The 23789-nt window shown below is 38.2% G+C and overlaps 1 protein-coding gene across 1 annotated transcript in view; it reads left to right on the top strand.

Moving 5' to 3' along the window:
• The first annotated feature begins 9732 nt into the window (after positions 1-9732).
• FAM155A (family with sequence similarity 155 member A) overlaps positions 9733-23789 on the top strand; it is a 452344-nt gene continuing 438287 nt past the window's right edge. The window contains 4 exon segments of the mRNA XM_018071032.3: positions 9733-10621; positions 10623-10767; positions 10770-10841; positions 10844-11169. Of these exon segments, the coding sequence (XP_017926521.2) occupies positions 10343-10621; positions 10623-10767; positions 10770-10841; positions 10844-11169 (822 nt within the window). The 5' untranslated portion in view covers positions 9733-10342.

Raw genomic sequence — 23789 nt, 5'->3', positions numbered from 1 at the left:
GGAAAATTGTGGGGAGATGGAGGAAGCTTGGAGATTGGATTTTTATGGGGCAAACCCCCCACAGGCTTGTACAATTTTGTACAATAAATTAGGAGCAGCATTCCCAAATACACCTCTGAAACTAAAAGTTTTAATTTTCATCTCCAAAATAATTTTGGCAATGGAAAGCTAAGCTTCCATGCTCTGAAGTGCACTGAAAGAATCTTTTTTTTTTTTTGACAAGTAGGAGAAGAGTCTTCATTGGGATATAATTAACTACTAAAAAATAGTTCCTGTTTCCCCCAGGAATCACCAGTGTACATGGTTATATTATTATAGTACCCCAGGACGGCAAAAGTTGCCTAGGAAATATGACAAAGCCTCTAAAATGAAGTTATGTAAAGTACATAGACTGGCTTTATGCCTATGGAGCATATCATAAACATTTCAGTTACCTACATACTGTCTAAACATCTGTTAACTTTTAACATCTTATGGAGTTTTTTGGCATACCTAATATTAAAAATATTCTGTCATTTATTCATCTATATCTTCGTCATCCAAGGGGTAGATAAATTGCAATTAAGAAATCAAATTTCTACCAGGAGGCTATAAAAAATTATGAAATTTTCAAGTCCTAACTCCACATTTCTGGATGGAATTTCTCCATATGACATAGAGTTCTCCATATCAATCTATAAATCAAATAAATTTTTCATTTTTCTTGTCCATTCTTTATGCAACTTCTTAACCGAGTTATGCTGGTTTTGCTTTTGAAATTCCCTAAGAGAGGATTTTATTCACTCTAGTGGTAAATTTAAAACCTGTAAGTCAAAGCATCATTTAATTTGGTCTACTCTGACAACTTTTATGAGCAACACAAGTGTCACTGTTTTGAACACCCAAATCTGTCTTTTCATTCAAGCTAGTTACTGCAGAAAGTTCAGACTGAGAAGAAGGAGGGTGACTTTTAGAGCAGTCAATAAATAAGGCCGCCAGAAATATTTATTGAAAAAAAAAAGGAAAAAGAAAAACAGTGGTTTTCCATTTCAAAAGGTTTTCTCCAAGTTTCAGTAATGTCGATATGAATTATGATCTCCCCACTGGTTATTCATTAACTATGTATTTACTGTCATAACACTCTCACCCTTCCTGATCCTATGTCTATCAACCACTTACTACACTTTCTCATGATTTTAATTTATGTGCCCTGCACATCAGAGACTCTGCAGAGCAGTCTTAAGCCTCACTTTAGGTGCCGAACTAAACCAGCTTCTTCCTGAGGCTCAGTGAACAGAGAGGAGAGACAGAGGTTCTCCTGCAGGATGATGTAGAGAAGGGCCTAATTAAAATTATTCCTTTCAAAGCATCCTATCTGTCTACACTGACTAAAGGAAGGACTTTAGAGATTAGCTATCTTACTTTATTGAATTCCCTTTTTTCAGTGTTAATTTAGGTATCTAACATATAGTGGTGATTCCCACTACCTTTTTGCATTTTTTTTTTACTAAAAGGGATCTGTAATTCAGGATTTCAAGAAGTTGCTTACTATAAGTAATTATAAGAAATGTTAAAAAACCCCTAATAACAGTGAAATTGAACTATTTTTTAGAGGAATACCAGAAAGGAGTTGAAGATCATTGCCCTTCTGTGGTGTTTTCCCTTACTGTTTCATGGAGCCCTTATGCAGCAGAGCTAGACAACACGTCATAAAATTATGATCTGTGAACTCGGAGAGCATGCAGTCACCTCAGCAACATACAGTGCACTTCCACTGGCCCTGGACCAGCCCTGTTTCAAGAAAATTATAGCTATAATGGTGGTACTTAGAGGTAGAGTCTGTCTGCCTATCCCTTGCAAAGCTCAGAATGTGTAAGGTAACAGGCTGGAAGGAGTATTTGCTTTGGCGCTATGGGAGAAGTGAGTGTTAGACAGACACAGTCAGCCATCAGGGCTGTCTCCAGAAGCAAAAAAGAGAGCAAGATAAAAGGAAAGAGAAGAAAAATGAACTTCAACAGAGTGTAAGAGTTAAATCTAAGACCCGGTGAAACTAATTAGGAGATTAAAGTACCCAGTATAATTAAATTTCCTTTCTCTGTCTTACCCCGACAAGAAAAAACCCATGCAAATAAAGTCCCCTTTTCCAGCAATTCAATGTAACGAAAACGTAACATATCACCAAATATCGAGTAATATATATTACTGGAAAATTAGAAGAGAAACACTGTTCATTTACTCTAAGATTGAGAATGATCTGAATGGGATGCCTTTTGTAGTAACACACAAAGATATGCATGTCACTCAGAAAGGGAGAGTAAGCTCTTTGAAACAATAACAAATATGCAGTCCTTAGGAGCTAAATGAGATAAGAAATAACACATTGTGCTGACCTAGAGTAGCCCATCAAGAGGAAAATTCATTATTTCTACTATTTAAAACAGCACTTTGCAAGCATTACCCAATTCTCCCAGTCTCCCCTGTTTATAAACAAAGATGCTGAGGAAGAAGGAATGTATACTTTGCCAGAATCATGACCCATCTAAAGAGTGGAAATAGAAGAAAATCTCGGGAGCTCTTTGTTTTCAGCCCGCACTCAGTTCTCTGAATATCTTGCAAGGCATATGAAACAGAAGCCAAAGTTTATAAAATCGCTGGTGATGTTGCAGACAAAAGGAGACATTTGCCTTCAGGTCAGACACATTAAATTGATTGTGGGATGACTCCAAAAAGACCATAAGAGCTTGAGTCATCCTACAACTTGAGTCACATGCCTTCTTCACAGGAATAACCCTGGAAGGCAGAGAGAAAAAAACCACCCTCTCTCTCCCTTGCTGGCAGATGGCATCGCAGCCATTTGGCAGAAGGAAGGATGTTACAATTTGACAGAAAAGGATCTGACCGGGCTTAAAAAATAACGACTGTCAATGTATGGCATTCATGTCTGCTTTACTAGTAAACAACAAAATATGGTATGAAAGGAAAGATAAAAAAACTCTCACATATGTATTCCAACACTCATCTGCAGCTTTTTTCCTGTGAAGACTCTTTTGTAGGACACAAAGACAAGGCCAAAAACCTGGTTGATTAACTTAAAATGATTGTGTATCTTTTAGATATTATAAGCTGGGTGCAATAATATCATGTTTAAACCCCAGCCAGCAACACAGCCCCACACAGTTGCTCGCTCACTCCCCTCTACTGAGATAGCAGAGAGAATTGGGAGGGTAAAAGTGAGAAAAATCATGGATTGAGATAAAGACAGTTTAATAGGGAAAGCAAAAGCCACACATGCAAGCAAAGCAAAACAAGGAATTCAATCACCACTTCCCATCGGCAGGCAGGTGTTCAACCATCCCCAGGAAAGCTGGTCTCCATCAGGTGTAATGGTAACTTAGGAAGACAAACATTATTATTCTAAACATTCCCCCCTTCCTTCTTCCCACGGCTTTATATGCTGAGTATGACACCATATGGTCTGGGATATCCATTTGATCAGCTGGGGTCAGCTGTCCCAGCTGTGTCCCCTCCCAGCTCCTTGTGCACCCTCAGACTGCTCGCTGGTGGAGTGGGGTGAGAGGCCTTGATTTTGTGCAAGCACTGCGCAGCAATAACAGAAACATCCCTGTGTTATCACCACCGTTTCCAGCACAAATCCAAAACATAACCCTGTACTAGCTACTCTGAAGAAAATTAACTCTATCTCAGCCAAAACCAGCTTAGATAAGCATTAATCTAAAGTTAATCAGGGAGATTTCTTCCATAATCAGTGTAAAGAGATGACAGAAGATGACTGGCCATACAAGAGTGCCTGTCTTAGAAACCTATTTAAGGATGGAATAAGCTGTGCTCTGAAGGTAGCTGTATTTTTTATTAGTAAGATGATGAAAGGATAAACTTTGGCTGGATGCTTAAGTCTACATAGCTAAGGTTAGATGACATGAAAAGTGCTGAAAACTGTTTATTTTCAGATATATATATGTATGTTACAATGATAATTATTCAATCTATAGTCAAGCTCTATATCAAATTTATACATAATTATGTACGTTTCAGTAATAGGGAGTTTTTTTCTGGTCAAAGGAAGAAGAAAAAGAAACGCCCATATGTGTGCATGTCTCTTGCATGTCCACGTTGTCATGCATTTAAAATTTACTCTGAGGCCATGAGTACTTAAAACATATTACCAAAGACATTACCAAACTTTCATATGGTCAGTCTGAAAAGAGTTTTCTAGGATGGTATATTTCCCAGGAATGTGGAATAAAATGTGGGGTGAAAAACAGGGAGGTTTACTTGGTAGCATGCATTATTTCTAAAATAGTTCTTTTTTTTCCACATTCTTCATACCAAAGACATGGGTAAACACAGGGCTACAAACAAGTTAGTGTGAATTCTGGAATAGCAAGATCATATCAGTGCACCACAAAAAACCCTACCTAATGTAGGTATTGTAGCTCAAGCTGATAAAAAACATTCTACAGTAACATGCCTCAACAGGAAACCAGACTATGAATGAAAGAGTGAGGTTATCTCTGAAAATACTTTTTTTTTTCCCTTTTGGTGAGGCTGAGAGAGAGCAAATAAAAACTATTTGATTGATCAAGTAAAACCTAAGACTTTTTACATAGTGCACACATATTTTAAAAAAAATTATAAAAAAATATTTCTGAGAAAAATCAAGTATTTTCCTTTTCCTACAAGGTGAATTTTGACACAAGGAAGGGCTAGGATACCTATAAGACAACCAAACAGAAAAGATTAAAAAGATGTCTTTGATGTCTGTAAAAACTTAACCACATAATCAGGCTATAACATTTATTAGAAAACAGGAAGTGTTTACAGTAAGTTAGAGAAGGAAAATAGGAAAAAACCATTTCAAAAACTGTAATCTACCTTTTGGTGGTGCTTTCAATCCATTTTCTCTCATCGCCATATGGGGTGAATCTTTATTCTTCTGTCTATTTCCTTTCTACAAGCCTGGTTAAAAACCCATTGTAATCTTTTCCCTGATCTCAGCATGCCATGGATCAGACCTTCTTTTAACAGACATAGGCTAATTTGTGCAAGACATTTATATTATCTTTTTCCTGCTGCAGACATGTGCAAAAGTTATATTTCACTTGTTTGATGGATTCAGTTAATGAAGAATAGTCTCAGTTCATTTCGGCTCATGCCCAAATATACCAGCTGGATGTAATATTATGACTGAGCTCTCATTATAAAGATGTCATGATAAAGATACCTACAATTTTTGGAGAGAAATTATTGGACTAGCTATGTTATCCATTCATTGTTCCATGGCTGATAATGTCAACAAACAAATATATGTTCTCATTCTCTAGGAAGAAGTCTCATAGGATACTGAGCAAACATCTGCAAGATAATTCAATCAAATTAACAACGTCAGTATCTTTGAAGTTTGTAGTGCACAACCTTTTAAAATTCAGTCTGACAAACTTTTATAACTTACTGGGTGATAGTTAATCCTCTAACTCGGTAAGAAAGGATGAAAAAAATCAAGCCAAAGGGGCAAAATTGAAGGAAATGTGGAAAGCAGGAAAAAAGAGCCTGCATGAATCTTAAAATCTGAATTAGTGCAGTTCGAACAGGGATTAGGAGCTTCTGTGCCTGATGACATTAACATAAATTTCCCATTGCTTTGGGGCAATCAGGCCCAGATGCCTGAAGCTTTCTCACAGTAATTCAGCTTTCCAAAAAATACTGAATAGGAATCTAAAAAATTAGGAATGTGATGAGAAATAAAATGAATTCTACAGTGCTCTTAACTTCTTTGTGTCTTAGAACCGTCATGGATATTATCAAATGGATTCAGATAATTAAACTCTGACTCCCCTCCCAAGTAATGGGAAATATAATACCCAAACTTCGTTGTAAGAAATCAAAATAAAACAAAAAATATACAACTGTGAGGATGCTAAACCACATACTTGACATATCTTTTTGCCTATGAAGACTGTATAGATATTGCTATAGAACATAAATTGTTTAACCTTTTAAAGAATTATTAAGAGGAACTAATAAAGGGCCTGATAATGCTAGCTTGGTATTAAAAGTGCTGGATGAGCCTCCAGTGCAAGGGTTTGACTGAGTATTTCTGTTAATAATTGTTGCAACAATTGCTACTATCAGTAGAACCAGTCAACCCAAAATTTGACTGAAATCTACTCTTTTAAAAATACCTTGTTTTTTTACAAAAAGAAATTATGCTTAGCAATTACAAGGTAAGTTTTTTCTTGTATAAAGAATACACATTACAAAGACAAGATGTGGCTCTCAAACCAGTTACAATCATCTGAAAGAGCTACATACAGTTCTTTAGATATTACAGTTTTGTAATCAACAATCAAAGTAATGTGAGAGAGTAATGCAGAAAATTACTGTATGCGTGATATTAGGCAGAAACAGCAAAGCCTTCTATTCTGACAAGTTTATTACCATTAAAATGTTATGTCAAATATTTCTGCTTATTAAGCTAAAGTATTTTCACAAAGAAAACACATGGTATGCAGGTGAAACAATAGCTTCAAGTATCTTGAGTTTGTGCATGCTCATTCTATTGGACTTTGTCCTCACTGCTTGATAAATCATCTATCTTACATATTATGAGTCAAACAATTATAGAACATCAGCTCTGATTGTATTGATTAAAGCACAATACAGCAGAGCTGACACTGAACTACATTACTTTAAGGAGATCCGTCTGTGAAACATCTGGTGACTCCACCAGTTAGAGAGGCAGATTTCCATGAGTTCCTCACACTTGCCAAGCTTTGGAACAAGAGTAATAAATATTCCCAGTAAAAAGTGAAATTTCAAAGTGAAACGAGTATTTTGCACCACTAGAGTTATTTAAGAAGAATGATGAATAGGGGTACATACTTTTGTAATGGTATTTTTGAGGAAGGTTTTTCCCTTTTCTTCACATTCATATAATTCGTTAAGCTATTTTAAATAAGTGGCCGTTATTTACATCAGATTTCTGATTAAAAATATTGAAGGAACTTTGAGAGAAAGTAGCTACAGTAAAAAGAAAAAGAAAAAAGTAAAAAGAAAGCAGTTTCAGATTCTTTCCTCCACCACATGCAGCTTCTTGATTTTCATGCATTGTTTTATAGCCTTATTTTTTCCCTTGAGCTCCAAGACCTAACACTAAGGGGCACCAGAGAACTGAACTGCATTTGTTCATATCCATCAGGAACCAGCTATTGCAGCTAACATTGCAAGTTATTTACCACGCTAGGTGGAGAGGGAATGGGGCGTTAGGGAAAACGCAACAGACAAAACAACAGTTCTGTGTGACATATTCTTTGTTACAGAAAACTGCCACTGGAAAAGCAAGGATGCATACATTTCAAAAATACTGAATGTCTTATTAGAGTTTGTTGCTAGGTGTTGAAAAAGAACTCTCACTGTTTTTCCAGGCAAAAGTTGGGAAATGTGTGAAAATATTACATGACACAAAAATGGATTATTTTTGAGAAGTCAAGTGTATCTAAACAAGCCTAGCATATTGAGTATATGTACTTTGATCTTAGACAAGTGTAAACAGAGGAACACAGACTTAGGAATTCATTTGTGTATTAAGTTAGGATGAGATTTGAATGCCAGAATGTTTTCATTTCCAACTCTTGAAGTTCCGCTATGGAGATAAAGAACTTTTCTCATTTTTTTGTGGATTGTAAAATTGCCTATTATCCTCTCATGTTCCCAACAGGACAAAAGGGAAACAATACTAAAAAAAAAAAAAAGTACATAAATTAACCCTGTTTGCCAGGTGCAGACCCCAATGCCAATTTTCTTCACCCCAAGTTTGGCTGTCAAACACAGAATAATTACGCAGCCACTGCCACGTATCTTCATAGAGCACATTTTGAAAATCTCAAACCTGATATCAGGAACCTGTTGCTTATCCCAGTTGTGTATGGTTTGGTTTAGGTTTTTTTTTTTCCTGTATTTCTGCTGCAGTCCCTTTATTCTATCACGAAATTCATAATCAAACTAGCAAAAGGAAACTAAATAAATGACATTACATTTTAGAGATGTAAAGTTGTTCTGATTCCCTTTTAAAAGCTTGGTCACAGTATCATCCTGGAACAGAAAGCATTACAAAAAGGCAGATTCAGTACAGGGTCCAGTGTGTCAAATCATTGCAATCAAAGCTTCAAGATCAAGATTAATAATGTACCATTAGCAGATGGTGTGACTAAGAATTGCAAACATGCATTCTGATTTGAGTACTGTAGACCTTTCCTTATAATATTAGCACTTATTTCTGTGTCTTTAAATAGCCTATCAAAATAAAATCAACAGATAACTCCTGCTCAGTGTAGTATTTGACTCAAAGATCTTTTAAGGCCAGATGAGACCATTATGATAATGTACTTTGACCCCAGCATAACACAGGGCATAGTATCTCTCTCTGCAATTCCTCCCTTGGGTCTGCATCTCCTGTTAGAGGTATACTGTCTCCTTTTGAAAGACATCTAGCCTTGATTTATTGCTCAAAGTGACAGAAATTTCAGTACATTCCTTCGTAAGCTCACCCCTCAGTTAACGACAGCTGCAGTCAGAAACAGTACAAGTTTTGTTCTCCTCTGGTATGGTTTAGTTTTAGATTTCTTTCCACTACAGCTTTCAAAGTTGAATTTGAGAACTATCACCAAGCTATATCAGCTTATACATGGTCATGTTTGTTAAGAAAAAAAAATCTTTTTTTAACCAAAAAATATGACAAGTCGCCTTTTGGGATACATTATACACCTTGTTCAAGGGCCATTAACAGTTTCTCAGGACAGAGAAAGGACAGAAGGTGGTTGATTTCTGCAGTGGGTCCAAGTGGAAATCATCAGCGATTCATCACCCTAGCAGGAGAGCTAAGCCTGACCTTTCTGTCTTCATCTCTAGGCACTGACATCTAAACTGGGACACACACAGACTGGTAGTATTTACCCAGCTCAAGTGCTGGACCGAGGTTCTGCAAATCTTCTCCTGGGGGAACAGCTTGGAGTTTATGGTCATTTTCCTTTCCAGTTTGCTGACTGAAAGACAAGCAGCTGTGATCAGGCATTTTACTGTGTGGCCATAACCGGCCAGGATGCAGAGCCCGGAGTTTCATATGATATTTGTGATTTGCTATGACAAGGACAGACACGGCAACAGACCTCTCCAGACAGTATCCTGCATGGACATGGTGTTCCATGGCCACAATGGGAAGGAGAGAGGGGTGGAGAGTGGTACCGAGCAGTCCCTTCGGTGAGATGAGTAGAAAGAGTTGCACCGATGAAGCCCTTTGGAGGGGCCATGTGGTCCCCAGTGCCTCTCCCACCTCCTCCTCCTCCTCCTCAGGCAGGAGGAGACAGAGTGGCTGCTGCTGCCAATGCGCCAGGATAGAGAGATCTCGGCGCGGGAGGAGATGACGCAAAAGGGAGAGCTCCCCCCAAAAAAGTGTTTCTCCAGGACGAAGATGGCGGCAACTTAGCCCAGGGGCCCAAGATGCCTGTGCCCATCGGGGGCCCCCAGCCAGGCAGTTCCGCCCCGTGCGCCCGGGGACACCGCGCCCGGCGGCAGCAGCGGCGGCAGCCCGCAGCCCATTGTCAACCAGCAGCAGCGGCGGCGGCCCCGTGGCAGCCTCCTCCTCCTTTCCTCTTCCTCCTCCTCCTCTTCAGCATCCTCAGCAGCGCTCCGGGAGCCTTGCAGCAGCGTCTCTCCAGTTAGAGCGGAGGGGGGAGAGAAGAAAGAGGAGACTAGGACAGCGGTGCAGGCATCTGTGCCGCGGCTCGGGGCTGAGGAAGAGGAGCAGCGGCGGCGGCAGGGAGGAAGAAGAGGCGAGGAGCCCTCCCGGAGCCGTCCGTCGGCAGCGGGGGACGCGGCATGCGGTTGTCCGGAGGCAGTGGGCTTTTCTCAGGAGGGAGATGGGGAGCTGCGATCTGACCATGCCTGGGTGAGAGGGGCAAAGGACCAGTCGCGCAGCCCTGCCACCACCAACTATCACCACTACCACCACCACCATCTCCTCTCCCTCCTCCTCTCTCTGCGTTATTGCTCTTATCTTCTCCACGGCACTCCGCTTTGGATGGACTGGGGCTGCTTCTTGTGGTGAGACCAAGGTAGAGCCACCGGCGAAAACCAACATTATCTCAGAGGAAGAAAAAGAAGGAAGAAAGAAAGAAGAGGGAGAAAGAGAGAGGGGGGAGAGTGGAAGAGGGAGAGAGCGAAAGAGCGAGAGAGAGAAGGGAAGGCAGACAAGAAAATCCCCCCAATCTTTTAAGTCAATGCATATTGTGGTGACACTGGCAAAGGAGCCCTCACGGTGGAGTCGGCCAGGGCTGTGCGTTCCCAAAATATGACCAGGGGTGCTTGGATGTGTAGTCGGCAGTATGATGACGGCTTAAAAATCTGGTTCGCACCCCGGGAGAACGAGAAACCCTTCACGGATTCAGAGAGGGCTCAGAAATGGCGACTGTCCCTGGCATCGCTCTTGTTTTTCACGGTCCTGCTCTCTGATCACTTGTGGTTCTGCGCCGAGGCCAAATTCACGGGGACCGGAGAGAAGGAGCAGCCGCCGCCCGAGAAGCCGGAGCCGCGGAGCCGGAGCTGTCTGCGGGCATGCGGGGAGCCGAGCGCCCCCCGCGCCCCGGACTCCTCGCCCCCCCTCGCCCGCCCTCCCGCCTCCCCGGCAGCAAGCTGGTGGCGGCAGCCCGCGGCAGCCGCAACAACGGCACCGAGGCCCCGGCCACGGACAAAGCTTGCTTTCCATAGGGAACTCCACCCACAGGCCCCTGAGACGTGTCCCCCCCCGGGGTCCTCGTCGTGGCAGTGCTTCAGCTGTGGGGACGCGGAGGCGGATGTGCCCGCCGCGCATGGGGGTCGGGGCCGCCACCGGGTGCGGGGCAGAGCCCGGCGCCCGGCTGGGACCTGACGGATTTTTACCTTTCCTTTTGTAATTCCTACACACTTTGGGAGTTGTTTGCCGGGTTGTCCAATCCGGACACTTTGAACTGCAGTCTGGATGTGGTGCTGAGGGGGGAAGGCTCCTGCAGCCAGTGCGTCCAGGCTTACCAGCGCTACGACCAGCACGCTCAGGAGAAATATGAAGAGTTTGAGGTTATGCTCCAGAAATATTTACAGTCGGATGAGTACTCGGTGAAATCGTGTCCTGAGGATTGTAAGGTAGGAGCCCCTGCTGTGTTTCCTGTCCCTGGCTGGCGGGCTGGCGTGCCTCCCTCGGCTTGATTGTTGGCTGCCGTGGTCCTGCTTGTGCCTGCTTCGGTCTCGTCCCTGGCGCCGGCGGCCGCGGTTCGTACGGTGCAGGCGGAGCTGTGGGGTGTATCGGCTGGGATGCCCCCGTTAGCGCGTTGTTAAAAGGGAGGAAGAGAGAGGGGGAAGCTTGGGAAAAAGCAAAAAGAAGTGATCCTCGGTCCTCTGGGAGCGTAGCGCTGGATTTCCCCCTCCTCATGAATATGCGATTGGCTCCGGCTCGGCTGCCGGCTTCCAGCGGGCTCGGATGCGGCTTGGCGGCAGGCAGCGACAGGGGCTGCATGACAATGAGCGGGGCTCGGAGAGGCGGTCGAGGCCGGACTGCCCGACGGTGCTGCCCTGGCCGCCGGCCCTCCGGGCCGTGGTGTGGGCCGCGGGGTTGCCCCCCAGAACTGGGCTTTCGTCCCCGTGCGGCGGCCAGGGCACACTCCGGAGGCTCCGGATGGGTTCCGTCGGGCACTTGGCCCCGGGGACGGCGGTGCCCTAGGGCGGCGGAGCGGCGTGGCACCGGGCAGCCTCGGGAGCGGAGAGCGGGACCGTGCTTCCAGGTGCTCTGCCAAAATCTGTGGACCTGGGAAAAGCTGGAGGACGAGGGTGTCTGTTTAAGGGCAGCGCAATGACCCTTGGTTGGGAAGTGATGGTAACAACGTTTTGATAAGACACAACTCTTTTCTTTGGTGCCACTGGTGACGGCTCAAAGAGATCCAGAGGTTTTTCTTTTCCTGTGCTAGAAGGCAGAGGGTCCTACTTTGTCTCTTGTTGTTGCCTTCTCTCTACTTTTGCACAAGATTAGTTGGCCTATCTCTCAAGACAGGGCAGAAAAAAGTGTTGTCCTGAGCACCTAAAATAGCTACCTGCATCCTTCTTTCCCCGTTTCAGTACTTATTGAGGTGAATGGTTTCTGCCCTGAACTGGATTATCTCAACTACTGTAGCCCTACACTAACCAGTCTGAACCAAATTCTGCTTTAGCAGTTAAACACAACAGTGCACAGGCATCACTGCTCTGAACAGGAGGCCTAGAGTACCTCTGCGCTTTGTAACTTCAGCAGGGCCTTCTCAAATAATTTCATGGTAACAGTCCATGCCTAAAGAATCCCATTCACCAATACGTTAGTGTAATTTTCACGTCTTTGCCACAAAAATCAATCCACAATTCCTCTAGGAGCTGAATTAGCCCATTATCTAATTGGATAAAGTAGGAAAGTTGCTATATTTATTTGTTCTTGTTAAACCTGACAAGAATAAGGTAGATTCATCAGTAGTTTTGATTCCACTGTTTTTAGGTTGCAAACTGTGTGTGTACACACTCATTGTATATATACTATGTACTCAGTTACTGATAATGTAAATCCATTTTATTTCCAGAGTGAATTGGAAAAGTAAAAAAGGGTGTCAAATGTAAATAGATGTCTACTGCTGTAAGGACATCTTTACCATTTCAGTAGCTCTTTAAGTAGAAACTGACCTACTATTCTGTGCTGCCAAACGATCAACATCTACTTGCTTAAAGTGATTTTTTTGTGTCACAGTTTAGTTTGGCTGAACTTTACTGCAAAGTGCGCAGTTGCTCTACAGAATATGAAAGTGTAAAAGATGTTGAAAATGAACAGAACAGTAAATGTATGCTGTATAATGATTTCCCCTGCAGACACCCAATGAGAAGGAATATTTGTCTAATGATGGGGAAAAAGTTGTTGACATTAAGATGATTGTGTGAAACTTAAATGAGCTAGACAAACACAGTGCCAACGACCTACATCTCTCCAGTTCTGAGTGCCAGACGGTATTGCTCTATGTTTTGAGAATTTGGCCGACCAGTCTGTGTTAAAAATGAAAGATATTCCAGCAGAAGAAAGGAAGAAAACCCCAACCAAGGGTGCGACTTAGTGGGTTTTCCCTTTTTCCAGGGAGTCTGGTGGGCAGTGCAAGTGCCCAGCTAGTGCAGGTGCGGAGGGCAGGGGATGAGCCCTCTGGCGCGGGGCTGGGCCGGGCTGGGCTGGGCTGGGCTGGGCTGGGCTGGGCTGGGCTATACTGGCTGAGCGGCGGGCCCGGAGACCGCTGTCCAAGGTGCTGCAAGGCAGCCCAAACAGCCGAGATCAGGAGGGGAGAAGCCTCTCTCTGCCCCGCGCCCTGACTTGGTGCTTTTGGGTCCCTCTGGAGCCTTTTGATCCGTGCGGGTGGCCGAGAGAGAGAAGCGGATGGCACGTCCAGCTGTCTGATAGCCGTGTGTGTTGATGTGCTTGTGCGTGGGCTACTCCGAAGAGTGTAGAGGTGAAACTTGAAACTCAAATACTTTGTGACTAATGCAATGTTTTGCTGGGCTTTCTGGTGTTTTGTATATTCATTTATAAGACTCAATCAGGAAATTATTATTTTAATGTGTTGGATCTTTAGATAATTCTTAGCTTAAGAATCAGAACAGAAAATAATTTGACATCTAGCTATGTGACTTAGACACATGCTATTGGTTCATGTCATGATTTATGTGGTAAACTGCTTTTCTTTTAAACAATATACTGAAAATACTGCCTTTATTCATTAATCATGTATGTAAGCCTCGGCTTAATGCAATGAAAGGCTTGTTAAATAGTATATTTCTATTTAAGACATCTTTAGCATTCTGGGAGGGTGACCCCATTCACAGAAAAAAAGCTTTTCACCGAGTTCACCAATTATATTAGATGATAAAAATCAATAAAATTTACACTGAATAACACTCAACCTAAAACTTTTAATTGGGTGTTGCTTTCTCCTTCCCCATGTCTCCTCAACACTATCCCTCACCTTTGACACAGTCACTTCTCATAGCAAAGTGTGAAAATCATGGGGGATTTCTCAGTCCAGCAAGATATGCTTTTCCTGAAAGTACTATTGGTGATAACAAACAGTACCTCTCAAAAATGCCTTTGATACACACGTCTAAACCTCAGACTTTATCTTTATTCATTTATCTGAAACCAGAAGAAAATGAACTTTACTTTCAAAATATTCCATGTTCCACTACATGTCTCCTGGTCTCTGAAGAATACTTTAAATTAATTGCTTGGTATTGCAGAAGTTTGCAGGCAGGACCTGTCTGACTTATCAGTTCACATTTAGCTATTCTATGTGGTGAGCTTTGGTTTTAATATATAAGTATACTCAGTCTTTTTTTTCTTGCTGTTTTTCCTTTTTTTTTTTTAAGAGTGCTGTCCTGTAATTAAGGTCTTACTATTAAACTTGTTATTGAATTACATTGAAGTTTTTGAAAGTTTTGTAGAAAATGCTGAGAATTTTGCACATTTAGAACATTAGGAAACCCACTTTTTTGATAGTATCAATGAACATGCATATTCATTTTATATTATTAGAATGTCGGTAGACTTTATGTGTTGTTCAGGGATATCAGTGTTGTCTCAATATAAACGCGTCTTCAATTTATTTCTTGGAAACTATCTTTAAAGTCTGATGTCTCTCTATATTGTTTCCTTGTTAGGATAGTCACACAACAGTAGTGGTTAGACAGTAAATATAAGAAAAATATTTGAATGCATTGCATATTCAACTAGATGACATAATAAATTGCTGTAGCTTTATTGAATCACTAAAGTAACGGAGTAACTGAAAGTCTGGATCTACATTTCTGTTTTTCTGTCCTAAATTTAATTTAGATTTTTAAAAAATATTTATGAAATTTTGCTTTTGCATATTATAAATTTGTGATTATATTTGCAGGGATTGGTCTTGACAAAATCTATAATTTCTTGATTTCCAGAATATCATTTTTATATGCAGTGTGACACAGTACTGTATTCAGACAATTAACAGAAACTGTATTGGCTTGATGCTGGAAGACAGAGTTCCTCATTAAGACTTGTCAGCCTTCTATCAGGGGAAATACTCAAGTTCTTATTCTTAAGGCAGCAGGCAATTGCTCTGTGGAATAAAAGAAAATTCTGGCTACTTCTGATTAAGAACTGGGTCAAATGACTAAGTAGGACATAAAAATGTAAAGTTTTTTAATTTTTTTTTTGTTTTTTTTAGAGATAGAACTTACATATTTGTGATAAGTATCAGAGACCAGGGCTTTCTTGGCAAATGTATTTGTTAATGTTTGAACATGACACTAGTCATCATTTTTTGATGCAGGTTTCTTTAACCTAGTGAAAGTTGTGAGTGTTTATAATGTGGTCTTCCCTAGTGCTAATTAAAATATTGAAATGTATAATTCAGGTAATGCATTATAATTAAAACAACATTAAAATAATTCAGTTTCCCTCCTAGAATATCAAAGGAGAAAAATAAAAAATACCAACTCTTTTTATATCAATATTGTTAAAAGCAAACTTTGGCTGACATCCTAGGTGCTTAACACATATACATAGATTTTTGTTTTTCAGAAATTAAATATAATTTGATAATTTCTGATTTGAGGTTTATGATGCTGGTATATATACTGTATATGATATGATATATATATGGTATTGAGTTATAGCTATTTATAGTTATTATAGTTATTATGGCTGAGTTATAATACTTCTTAGTTGAAAAACATGCATATCAATAAAGGGTTTCATCATTAAACATAGATGGTGTAGCTGATAGGAATATACAGTTGGTATTTCTGTTACTGAAGAATTTTTTTTTGATCAAAGAGCTGTGTTCAACCACTTTTATTTGAGTAAGAGGATGATTGAAAGTTATTTAAAACAATTAAAATCACATTTCTTTTTAGGTGTTATCTGGAAATATCAAAGCTTATATGAATCATTACTTTTCCAAGAACTTTTTCCTAAACAGCATATGTAGTCTAATTAGGTTTTGATTTAAGCTCTCAGCTAAGCTGGCAGAAAAGAGCAGATGAGAAATATGAAACCAAAAGCTCAAATGATAAAAGAACCCTTCTGTTACAAAAGGTTACACAGACCAGCATCTGCTACAAAGTTAGATATCTCAGTGTCACATCTTAATCACATATTTCTGCTATGTGCAAGAGTGATACCTAAGCTAATCAGAAGAAACTCTTACAAATTAAACCTTGAAGATCTGCACTGATAGTCTAGTATAAAAAGGAAAAAACCCATTAATTACTGAACTAAGGCCTTTTCAGAATCTTTTGAAATTTAAATCTTTATTTTAAAGCTCTCTTTAAAATGATTACTATGCTGTATTTAAACAAGCTTAAGTGTTTAAAGAAATAAACATTATTAAAATAGTATAAAACATATAAATTAAAATTTACAAATTATATAAATTACATAAACATAAATAATATTTAAATGTTTATACTTTTAAAAATTTTGTTTTAAAATACTGTGAAACTAATGTGACTGTATAAATTGATGTTTGCTCAATTTGATGTTTTTTTGATTTTATTTGGTCAGCTGATTTTTTAAAAAAGTAGAAGTTGAATTATTTTTCAAAACTAATTTAAGACAAATATATGGATGAATTTAGTATAACTCTTCTTGTAATACTGCACTGATATAATAAAGGAAGTTACACTGACTGTGTGCTAATGGATTTGTATTTTGACCTAAAATCCTGATTTGGCAGTATGTTTCAGTCTCCAGTTTTGAGCCAGATGAATGGTACAGCACTCAGGGAGAACTGTGCACATGCTTGTGGTCATTCAATTGCTTAGCTGCTCTGCTGAATCAGGATCAGATCTCTTCACTCCTAAAATTCCCCAGGGTGTTCTTTCCAAGTGTTTTAATGCCACTTAACTTTTTGAAAGTTTACATCCAGTTGATCATCTAGATACTTATCCCATTCGTAATGCCAATGGGTACGTCATTCCTGATATAGGAGAAAAAGGACTGTGGATGACTGGCACAGAGTAGTTGAAGTGGATTCTACCCCAGTTCAGCAGCCGCCATTTAACGTTTCATGGTGTTAACGTCACATAGCTGGGGATGTCATGGCTCTGACCTCAATTTTACTGGGTTCACTTATTCTCTTTACATCAAGCAGTATGCTTCACATGTACCTCGCAGAGACTGTGACAATCATACTTCATTTCGTGTTCTTCTAGGAAAAGTAATCAAAATGCAAATTATAGTTCTATCACTTATCCTGCCTAAAAATCATTTGGTCTATACTTAGTAATTTATCACTTCAGTCTTGCACTAAGATCCATAATGTATTTAGATCTGTGAATTGCCTAAAAGGGAGAAAGTAACTTAGAAGCTGAATTCTTAAATATTACTTTTTGGTAAGTATCAGTCATAATGCCCCAGAAGATAGAAAAATAAAATAATCCATCTGATAAAAACAACAACAAAAAAGTAGATATCCATTATGGACATCCACACAAAATATTAAAGCTCAGACTCTCTTTGTAGTCAGTGGAGATATATAAGCAATTTTAGAGTCTGAGTCAGTTCACAATAAAGTGGACATCTAAAATAGGTCAGGTGGATTATGCCCTAAAAGTACCTATTTTCTGTCCATTTTCTCTAAAGAGGACATACTGTCATTTTATCTCAAATACACACACCTCCACCCACTGTTGACCTCAAAAGTCATATTAGATGAATCCTCAAAAGGGGGTTTTGGTAGAAAAATTAAGTTTGGAGGAAATTATGCTCGTATGCAAAATTTAATTGTGAGAAAGTTTGTAAAATCCCACTACTTGTGCTGTGCCACACCAGGCTAGTGAAATCACAAGTCTCTTTCACTATTCTGTTGCTGAAGACTGTGTGAGCTATGCAATCTACTTCTTAGGGGTGAGAATAGGAAAGTGTCTTGTATGACATAACTGTATTTTTATGACTTTTTTTTTTTAAGAGAGGGGAGTTTCTACATATGGCTCCTCCGGTTTTTATTTCTGTTAAGAAACCAGACAATAACAATTGTAGGTCATCTTCTTAATAGACAATGTTGTAGGTAGATCTACTAGAGATTGTTTCTCTTATTCTCCCTTCTATCTGTAGAAGGAGGATAGATTTCTTTTTTTTTGTGTTGGAGGTGTCTATATATGTAAGAATTCCTATACATTTCATTTTCTTCCCTTAGTACAAATCAGAGGGAATTCCTAAGACTCTCTCAAGAAGCACATAGACATTTATGCCACTTTGCTACAATAACTATACTTTTCTATGTATTTTTCACTGTACTCTTCTCTTGTCAGAACTGTAGAGCAAACGTCTCTAAGTGAGAATGTGTGTGAGCTTGATTCACTTTAAACATCAATCAGTTAGATGAATACAAATGTAGTGAGGCACTGGAGATATGTTCTGGCCTGTAGAGAGATTTAATTAATTTGAAGATATGTTAAAAGAATAAAGACCAAATTTATTTTTGGATTTGTGGTCTGACCATGTTTGCAAATGGGGTAAATATATGAAATATGTAAATTACTTTAGAACATGCACATTGAAGAGCTGTACCTAATGGGCTCCCGGTCCATAATGACAAAAAGACCAGGGCATGAGGTAAGTGGCTTTGAAAGGAAGTAGAATAACACTTAATATTCTCCCACCCATCATCTCATCTTTTTCATCCAACTGATGGGCGTGTCAAAACCTGTGTTTGAAATGACATCGTTATGGAAGAACCTGGTATGACCCTTTGAAACACTGGTTGAATGCAACCAAATTTTTGGGACGAATGGTGATAATATGCCAAAGTGAAAAACTTCAGTAGTTATATGTGGGTATTTTGGTCCTTTGACGTGTATTGGAGAACCTGATAGGGATGCTCGCCTTTCATATATATTGCTCTTGAGAGTTCATTCAGAGGTTTCACCTTTAGAAGAAAACTTTGTGATTAAAAACAGTAGTGAAGATGATCTGAAGTTACCAACAGCATGTTTGCGTCTAGGTTTTTAGAAATTCTGCTGCATTTTGGAACTCAATGTGGATATTTTAAATTACGTCAGTGAAATTAAAAGGAAATGGTAGCTGAGTGACTACAAAAGAAAAAAAAAGCCCAAATTTAATTTTTGGGATATGACATTGACATTTGTATTTTTTTTTTTTTTGTGTTACAATTTAGGTAATTTAATTAGTTAAACCATTATATTTTCAAATATATCCATTCTAAAATTTTTAAAAGGAAAACGATTGTATTATGTCTGCATTTTAGAATGTGCTATATATTGCAGTATTTAGGAGACATTTTCCATGGAGAAAGTATGATATCTAGAGTGCTTTTTAAATGCATTTTTAATTCTTGTTGATCCTCTGCATGTTAGATGAGATGCTGCCTTCAATTTGCCTGAAAACTTATGTAAATGGTGTCTTGGGCCTGTCAACAGACTTAATCTCTGTAAAACATCAAAATGAAGTATCTTTATTACATATTAAAGATATTAGCAATCCAGAACCAGAGGACATTCTTTATTAAAGGGATGGGAAAAAGATATTTAGAAAAAATATTTTTCTCATTTTATTCACTCTTTGAGGAGAATAAGAGAGTTTCCAGAGTTTGCTGACTAATGATTTACTGATCATTGCTCTGTATTGGCTAGCTTGCTCTCTGTATTTGAGGGGTTACACTCACAGGTTATTCTCAGAAAAATTAATTTTGTATGAGATGTATTAATTTAGATAAATACTTGAATTTAAAGGAAGAACTCGAGCAACTCTTAAATAGTTTAAAATCTATATTAAGTTAATTACATATCTTAGAGATTTCTGTGTGTAGCAATAGACAACTAAATGTAAGATGAGAAATATAAAAATTTATTCATGTATGCTCATTCTTTATGAGAAACTATACAGACAGAACTTCTTTTTCTAGTGTGAAAATTATATTCTTAACTCATATTAGTTGATTTGTTGTGCTTATGAGTCAAGAAAATACAATTTTTTACTAGTATAACTTCATTATATAGAGAGGTATCTTTATCACTGTTAAAGTTATATTTTCAAAGGCACCAAGAAGATATCTGTTGAGACAAATGTTTGTATTTGTATATGTGCACATTGGTTGAAAAAAATAGATGCTCCTTAAAGTAAAACCCAGCTTGTATAAGAACAACAAAAAAGAGCAAATGAAAAATCCAATTTATTTTTATTTGGAATAAATAATAAAATTATATATACTTAAAAACATGTCTACAAAAATTACATGCAAATTTCCCATGAATACTCTTAACATTGCCCTCACATATATTTGTTGAAATCGGATTTCTGGATAGAAGGGCTTCAGGATAATGAAAACTTCAGAGTTGGAAGTAAAATTTCTTCTGTATTGAAAGACTTGCAACTGACTTTTAAAGACAAAGATCACATTGTGGTGAAATCTGGTATAGCACATCTCACATGAAAGGTAAATTATTTTTAAAATATGAAAGAACTATAAATTCCAGTGTATATTATAAAAAAGATAAAAATCAAATTACATGTCAGTTGTAATCATTTTAATAAAAACTTCTACAAATTATCCCAAATCCATGCTTTGATAACGATTAAAATCTCTAAAAGATTTGAAGAGAAATAATGCTGTAACATCTATTTAGAATACAGATCATTTGTAAACTCCTTAAGCAAGTTTCTGGTGATTTTGCAGTGGGATATGTCTGTACTGATTCCAACCATGTTAAAGTCAGGCAAATAGTGCAATCAGTGCAAAAAGATCCATGTTGTCAGAGTCTCATTTACTGGCCTTTTTATTATTTAATAAAATATCCCAAATGCATCTATTTTGGGACATTTCAAATTTTATGCCTCTTAAGGTATAAACCCATCCTTTCATGTTTTTCCTTTCACTCTGTGTTCAAGCTGTTAATGCTGTAGTACAGTACTTTAACGAGAGACTGGGCAGTTTTTATTAGAAGAAATTTTTTTTGCAGAAGGGAACAAGTATGGGAAGCTCCCGGCATCCTGTGCATGGGGATGCCCTGGCACATGCTGCCAACCAGGAACATAGAAGCTCTGCTCTGGACCAGTGCCAGGGCTGAGAGATATATGGGCATTAGATTCCACTGGCTTGAGGTTCTGCACTTAAAAAAAGGAAGCAAGTCAAAAACATAGCCAAGGTCCTGTGGGATGGCTTTTAAAATTCTTCGTGCATTCAAAGGTGAGGCGTTCATTTCCAGTCCTATTCTGCTGTAGAGTTAAAATCTTAAAGTAATATTTCTGCAGAGAACCTGACAGAACTTGGACCACTATTATGAAGAAGAAGGAGTTTCTGAACAAGATACATTTGAAATATTACTCGAATTATATTAGAAACAGAATTAACTTTTTTATTTTTACATTTTCTTCATTTATGCTTTCTGATAGTTGGGGAAATGACCGCTATTATAAGCTGAGTTTAGCTAATGAGATATAGCATAGCACAGGAGTTCAGGAAATGAGGCTTGCTGTTTTATATCCCAATTCAGTTAGAAGTGCATTACGATTTCTTTTGTCTCTATTTAAATCTTATAAATATACATTTTTTTGCAACCTCACTATATTAATGAAATTAAATCATTACTATAGCACTAGTTTTTCAAAATCTGGGTACTGAGATTGATTTCTGGGACATGACTCAAGTAAATGTACTCTGTATTAATAGATGTGAATTTAAAAGATTGTTTTATTTTCATTTGTAAATATGGACCAATTTTCTTTAGTCAGTAATCTATGGTGACAAAAACCAGGACTAACTCCATTGAAATCAATGGCTTTACTTAAATGTAATACTGTTTTGAGAGAAGGAGACACATTATATGCTTTAAAACTCAAGTGTATGAATTCAGAGGGACAGATTTGACTCAGAATAATTTGTTTTACAAACCTTGCTACAAAAAACAATATGCAGAGTGCTTTAAAAGCTGTTTTCCTTGTCTTTGACTGACATTACTAATTTGTTATTGTTGTTAGATTAATGATTTTTTCCCTTTTCTTTGTTTTTGTACAAGGTCTTGATTGTATTCTCTTATTCTTTTGATTTTTCAGGCAGTACTGTAGAAAAATATTATAAGCTTAACTTGTTCAGCTATCCAGGGAGAGGAAAACCTTGAAGAGAACAAAGGAAAATTAATTTACCTTTTCCAGCCGAGAGTGTACGTCATCCACAGGGTTAAGAGGAGAGATGCTGATCAGTAGTATTGCTGGTTTAAATCCAGAGAAGTTGCTTTGATTGCTGTAAAGACACTCTGTATTTATGTTGGCATAAATACAGTTAAATTTAAGCATAAGTTGAAGAATTGATAAGGTAATGGAAGTTTTGCTCTGTGGTACATTACAACACACATAAAAAAGGCAGTCATTTTAACAATGACTCATCTGAAATAAAAATTACAGGTATTATACACACATATGTATGTGTATATCTATCTATCTATCTGTCTATCTAGATATATCTATATATCTGTATATGTCTTAGAGGAGGTGGGACAAGATATTATTGAAATTGGATCAAGTATCCTGGAGGGGCTAGGACAGTCCTGAAGTAGAGTCCTTTGGAAATCTGAAATGTCATGGATTATGCAAAATTAAGAAATAGTTTAGGAAGTACAGGAAAATGTAACAATTGTTAATAAATGGTCCTTTAATTTTTCAGTCACTGATCTGTTTTTTTTTCTGACTGATCTAGAAGTGTAAGTTACTTAGGGTGTTTTCTTTCTTTCATCAATACTTCAGAAAATCTCCACAGAAAAAGTAGAATACATAAGCATCAATTTCTAGGATGTCATAACCAGGATATACACTAACCCTGTCTTACACTGGTCTTTGCAACTCATTTGTAGAAACCCTTTGTAAGTTTAAACTGAAAGTTGGATCACTGCTTGGTACAAACCCACCTAAAACTCCATGTGTCTCTGTTATCTAGTATTAACCGATAATGGAAGAAGCTACCTTAATGTTCTATTTTCTTAAGTGGAATATTTTAGATTATTTTTATTTCTGCTTCTTTATTTACACATCACAATGAAGTTTATTTTTTGTTTATGTTTGGGTTTTTTTAAGGCTAGGATATTTTGATTGCTGTAATTATCTGGGAGATCGGGTTCATATTACTCTTGTATAATGTGATTTTTATATTTTTTCTGAAATATTTTAAGAGGCAGAATGATGTTAGCTGGTGCAATATATAAGCATGAATTACGGTGACTTCCCAAATATTTATTTTTTTAGATTATGTTTGTGTTATTATGTATATTTAGAGAATATATATATTATTTATATATTTTTCTGTAGTTTCCTTTGTAATTTTTAATTGCTGAAAAAACAGTAAGGTTTTTATATAGACCTGATTTGAAGAGAGGCAATATTTCAGATGGAAGAGGTCTTTTTCTCCTTTTTAAGCTGTTTAGATCTGCAGGAGGGGGAGATATTATGTTTTGCAGCCTGGAGGAAATATTTAAATCTTTTATTTTCACCAAAATCATGACTGACAAGGAAGATCAGTAGCTCATAGGGAGGAATAAGATAGCTGTGAATATCAATAAGCTTTTGTTTTGAGATTCCTCTAAAATTGTGATCTTGGGTACAGGATAAAATATATACAAATAGAAGGATGTTTGAAATGATTTTATGATATGTTTGAAAGAGAAGCAAAAGATCTGAAATTCTTCAATGTTTTTTTTTTCCCCTGCAAGTAATGGCACTATTG

The sequence above is a fragment of the Manacus vitellinus genome, unplaced genomic scaffold, assembly GCF_001715985.3.
Source record: "Manacus vitellinus isolate BGI_N305 unplaced genomic scaffold, ASM171598v3 scaffold_2_pilon, whole genome shotgun sequence".
NCBI classification, from domain to species: Eukaryota; Metazoa; Chordata; class Aves; order Passeriformes; family Pipridae; genus Manacus; species Manacus vitellinus.
Note: the sequence above shows the minus strand (reverse complement) of the source record. Positions and strands in the feature narration are given on the sequence as shown.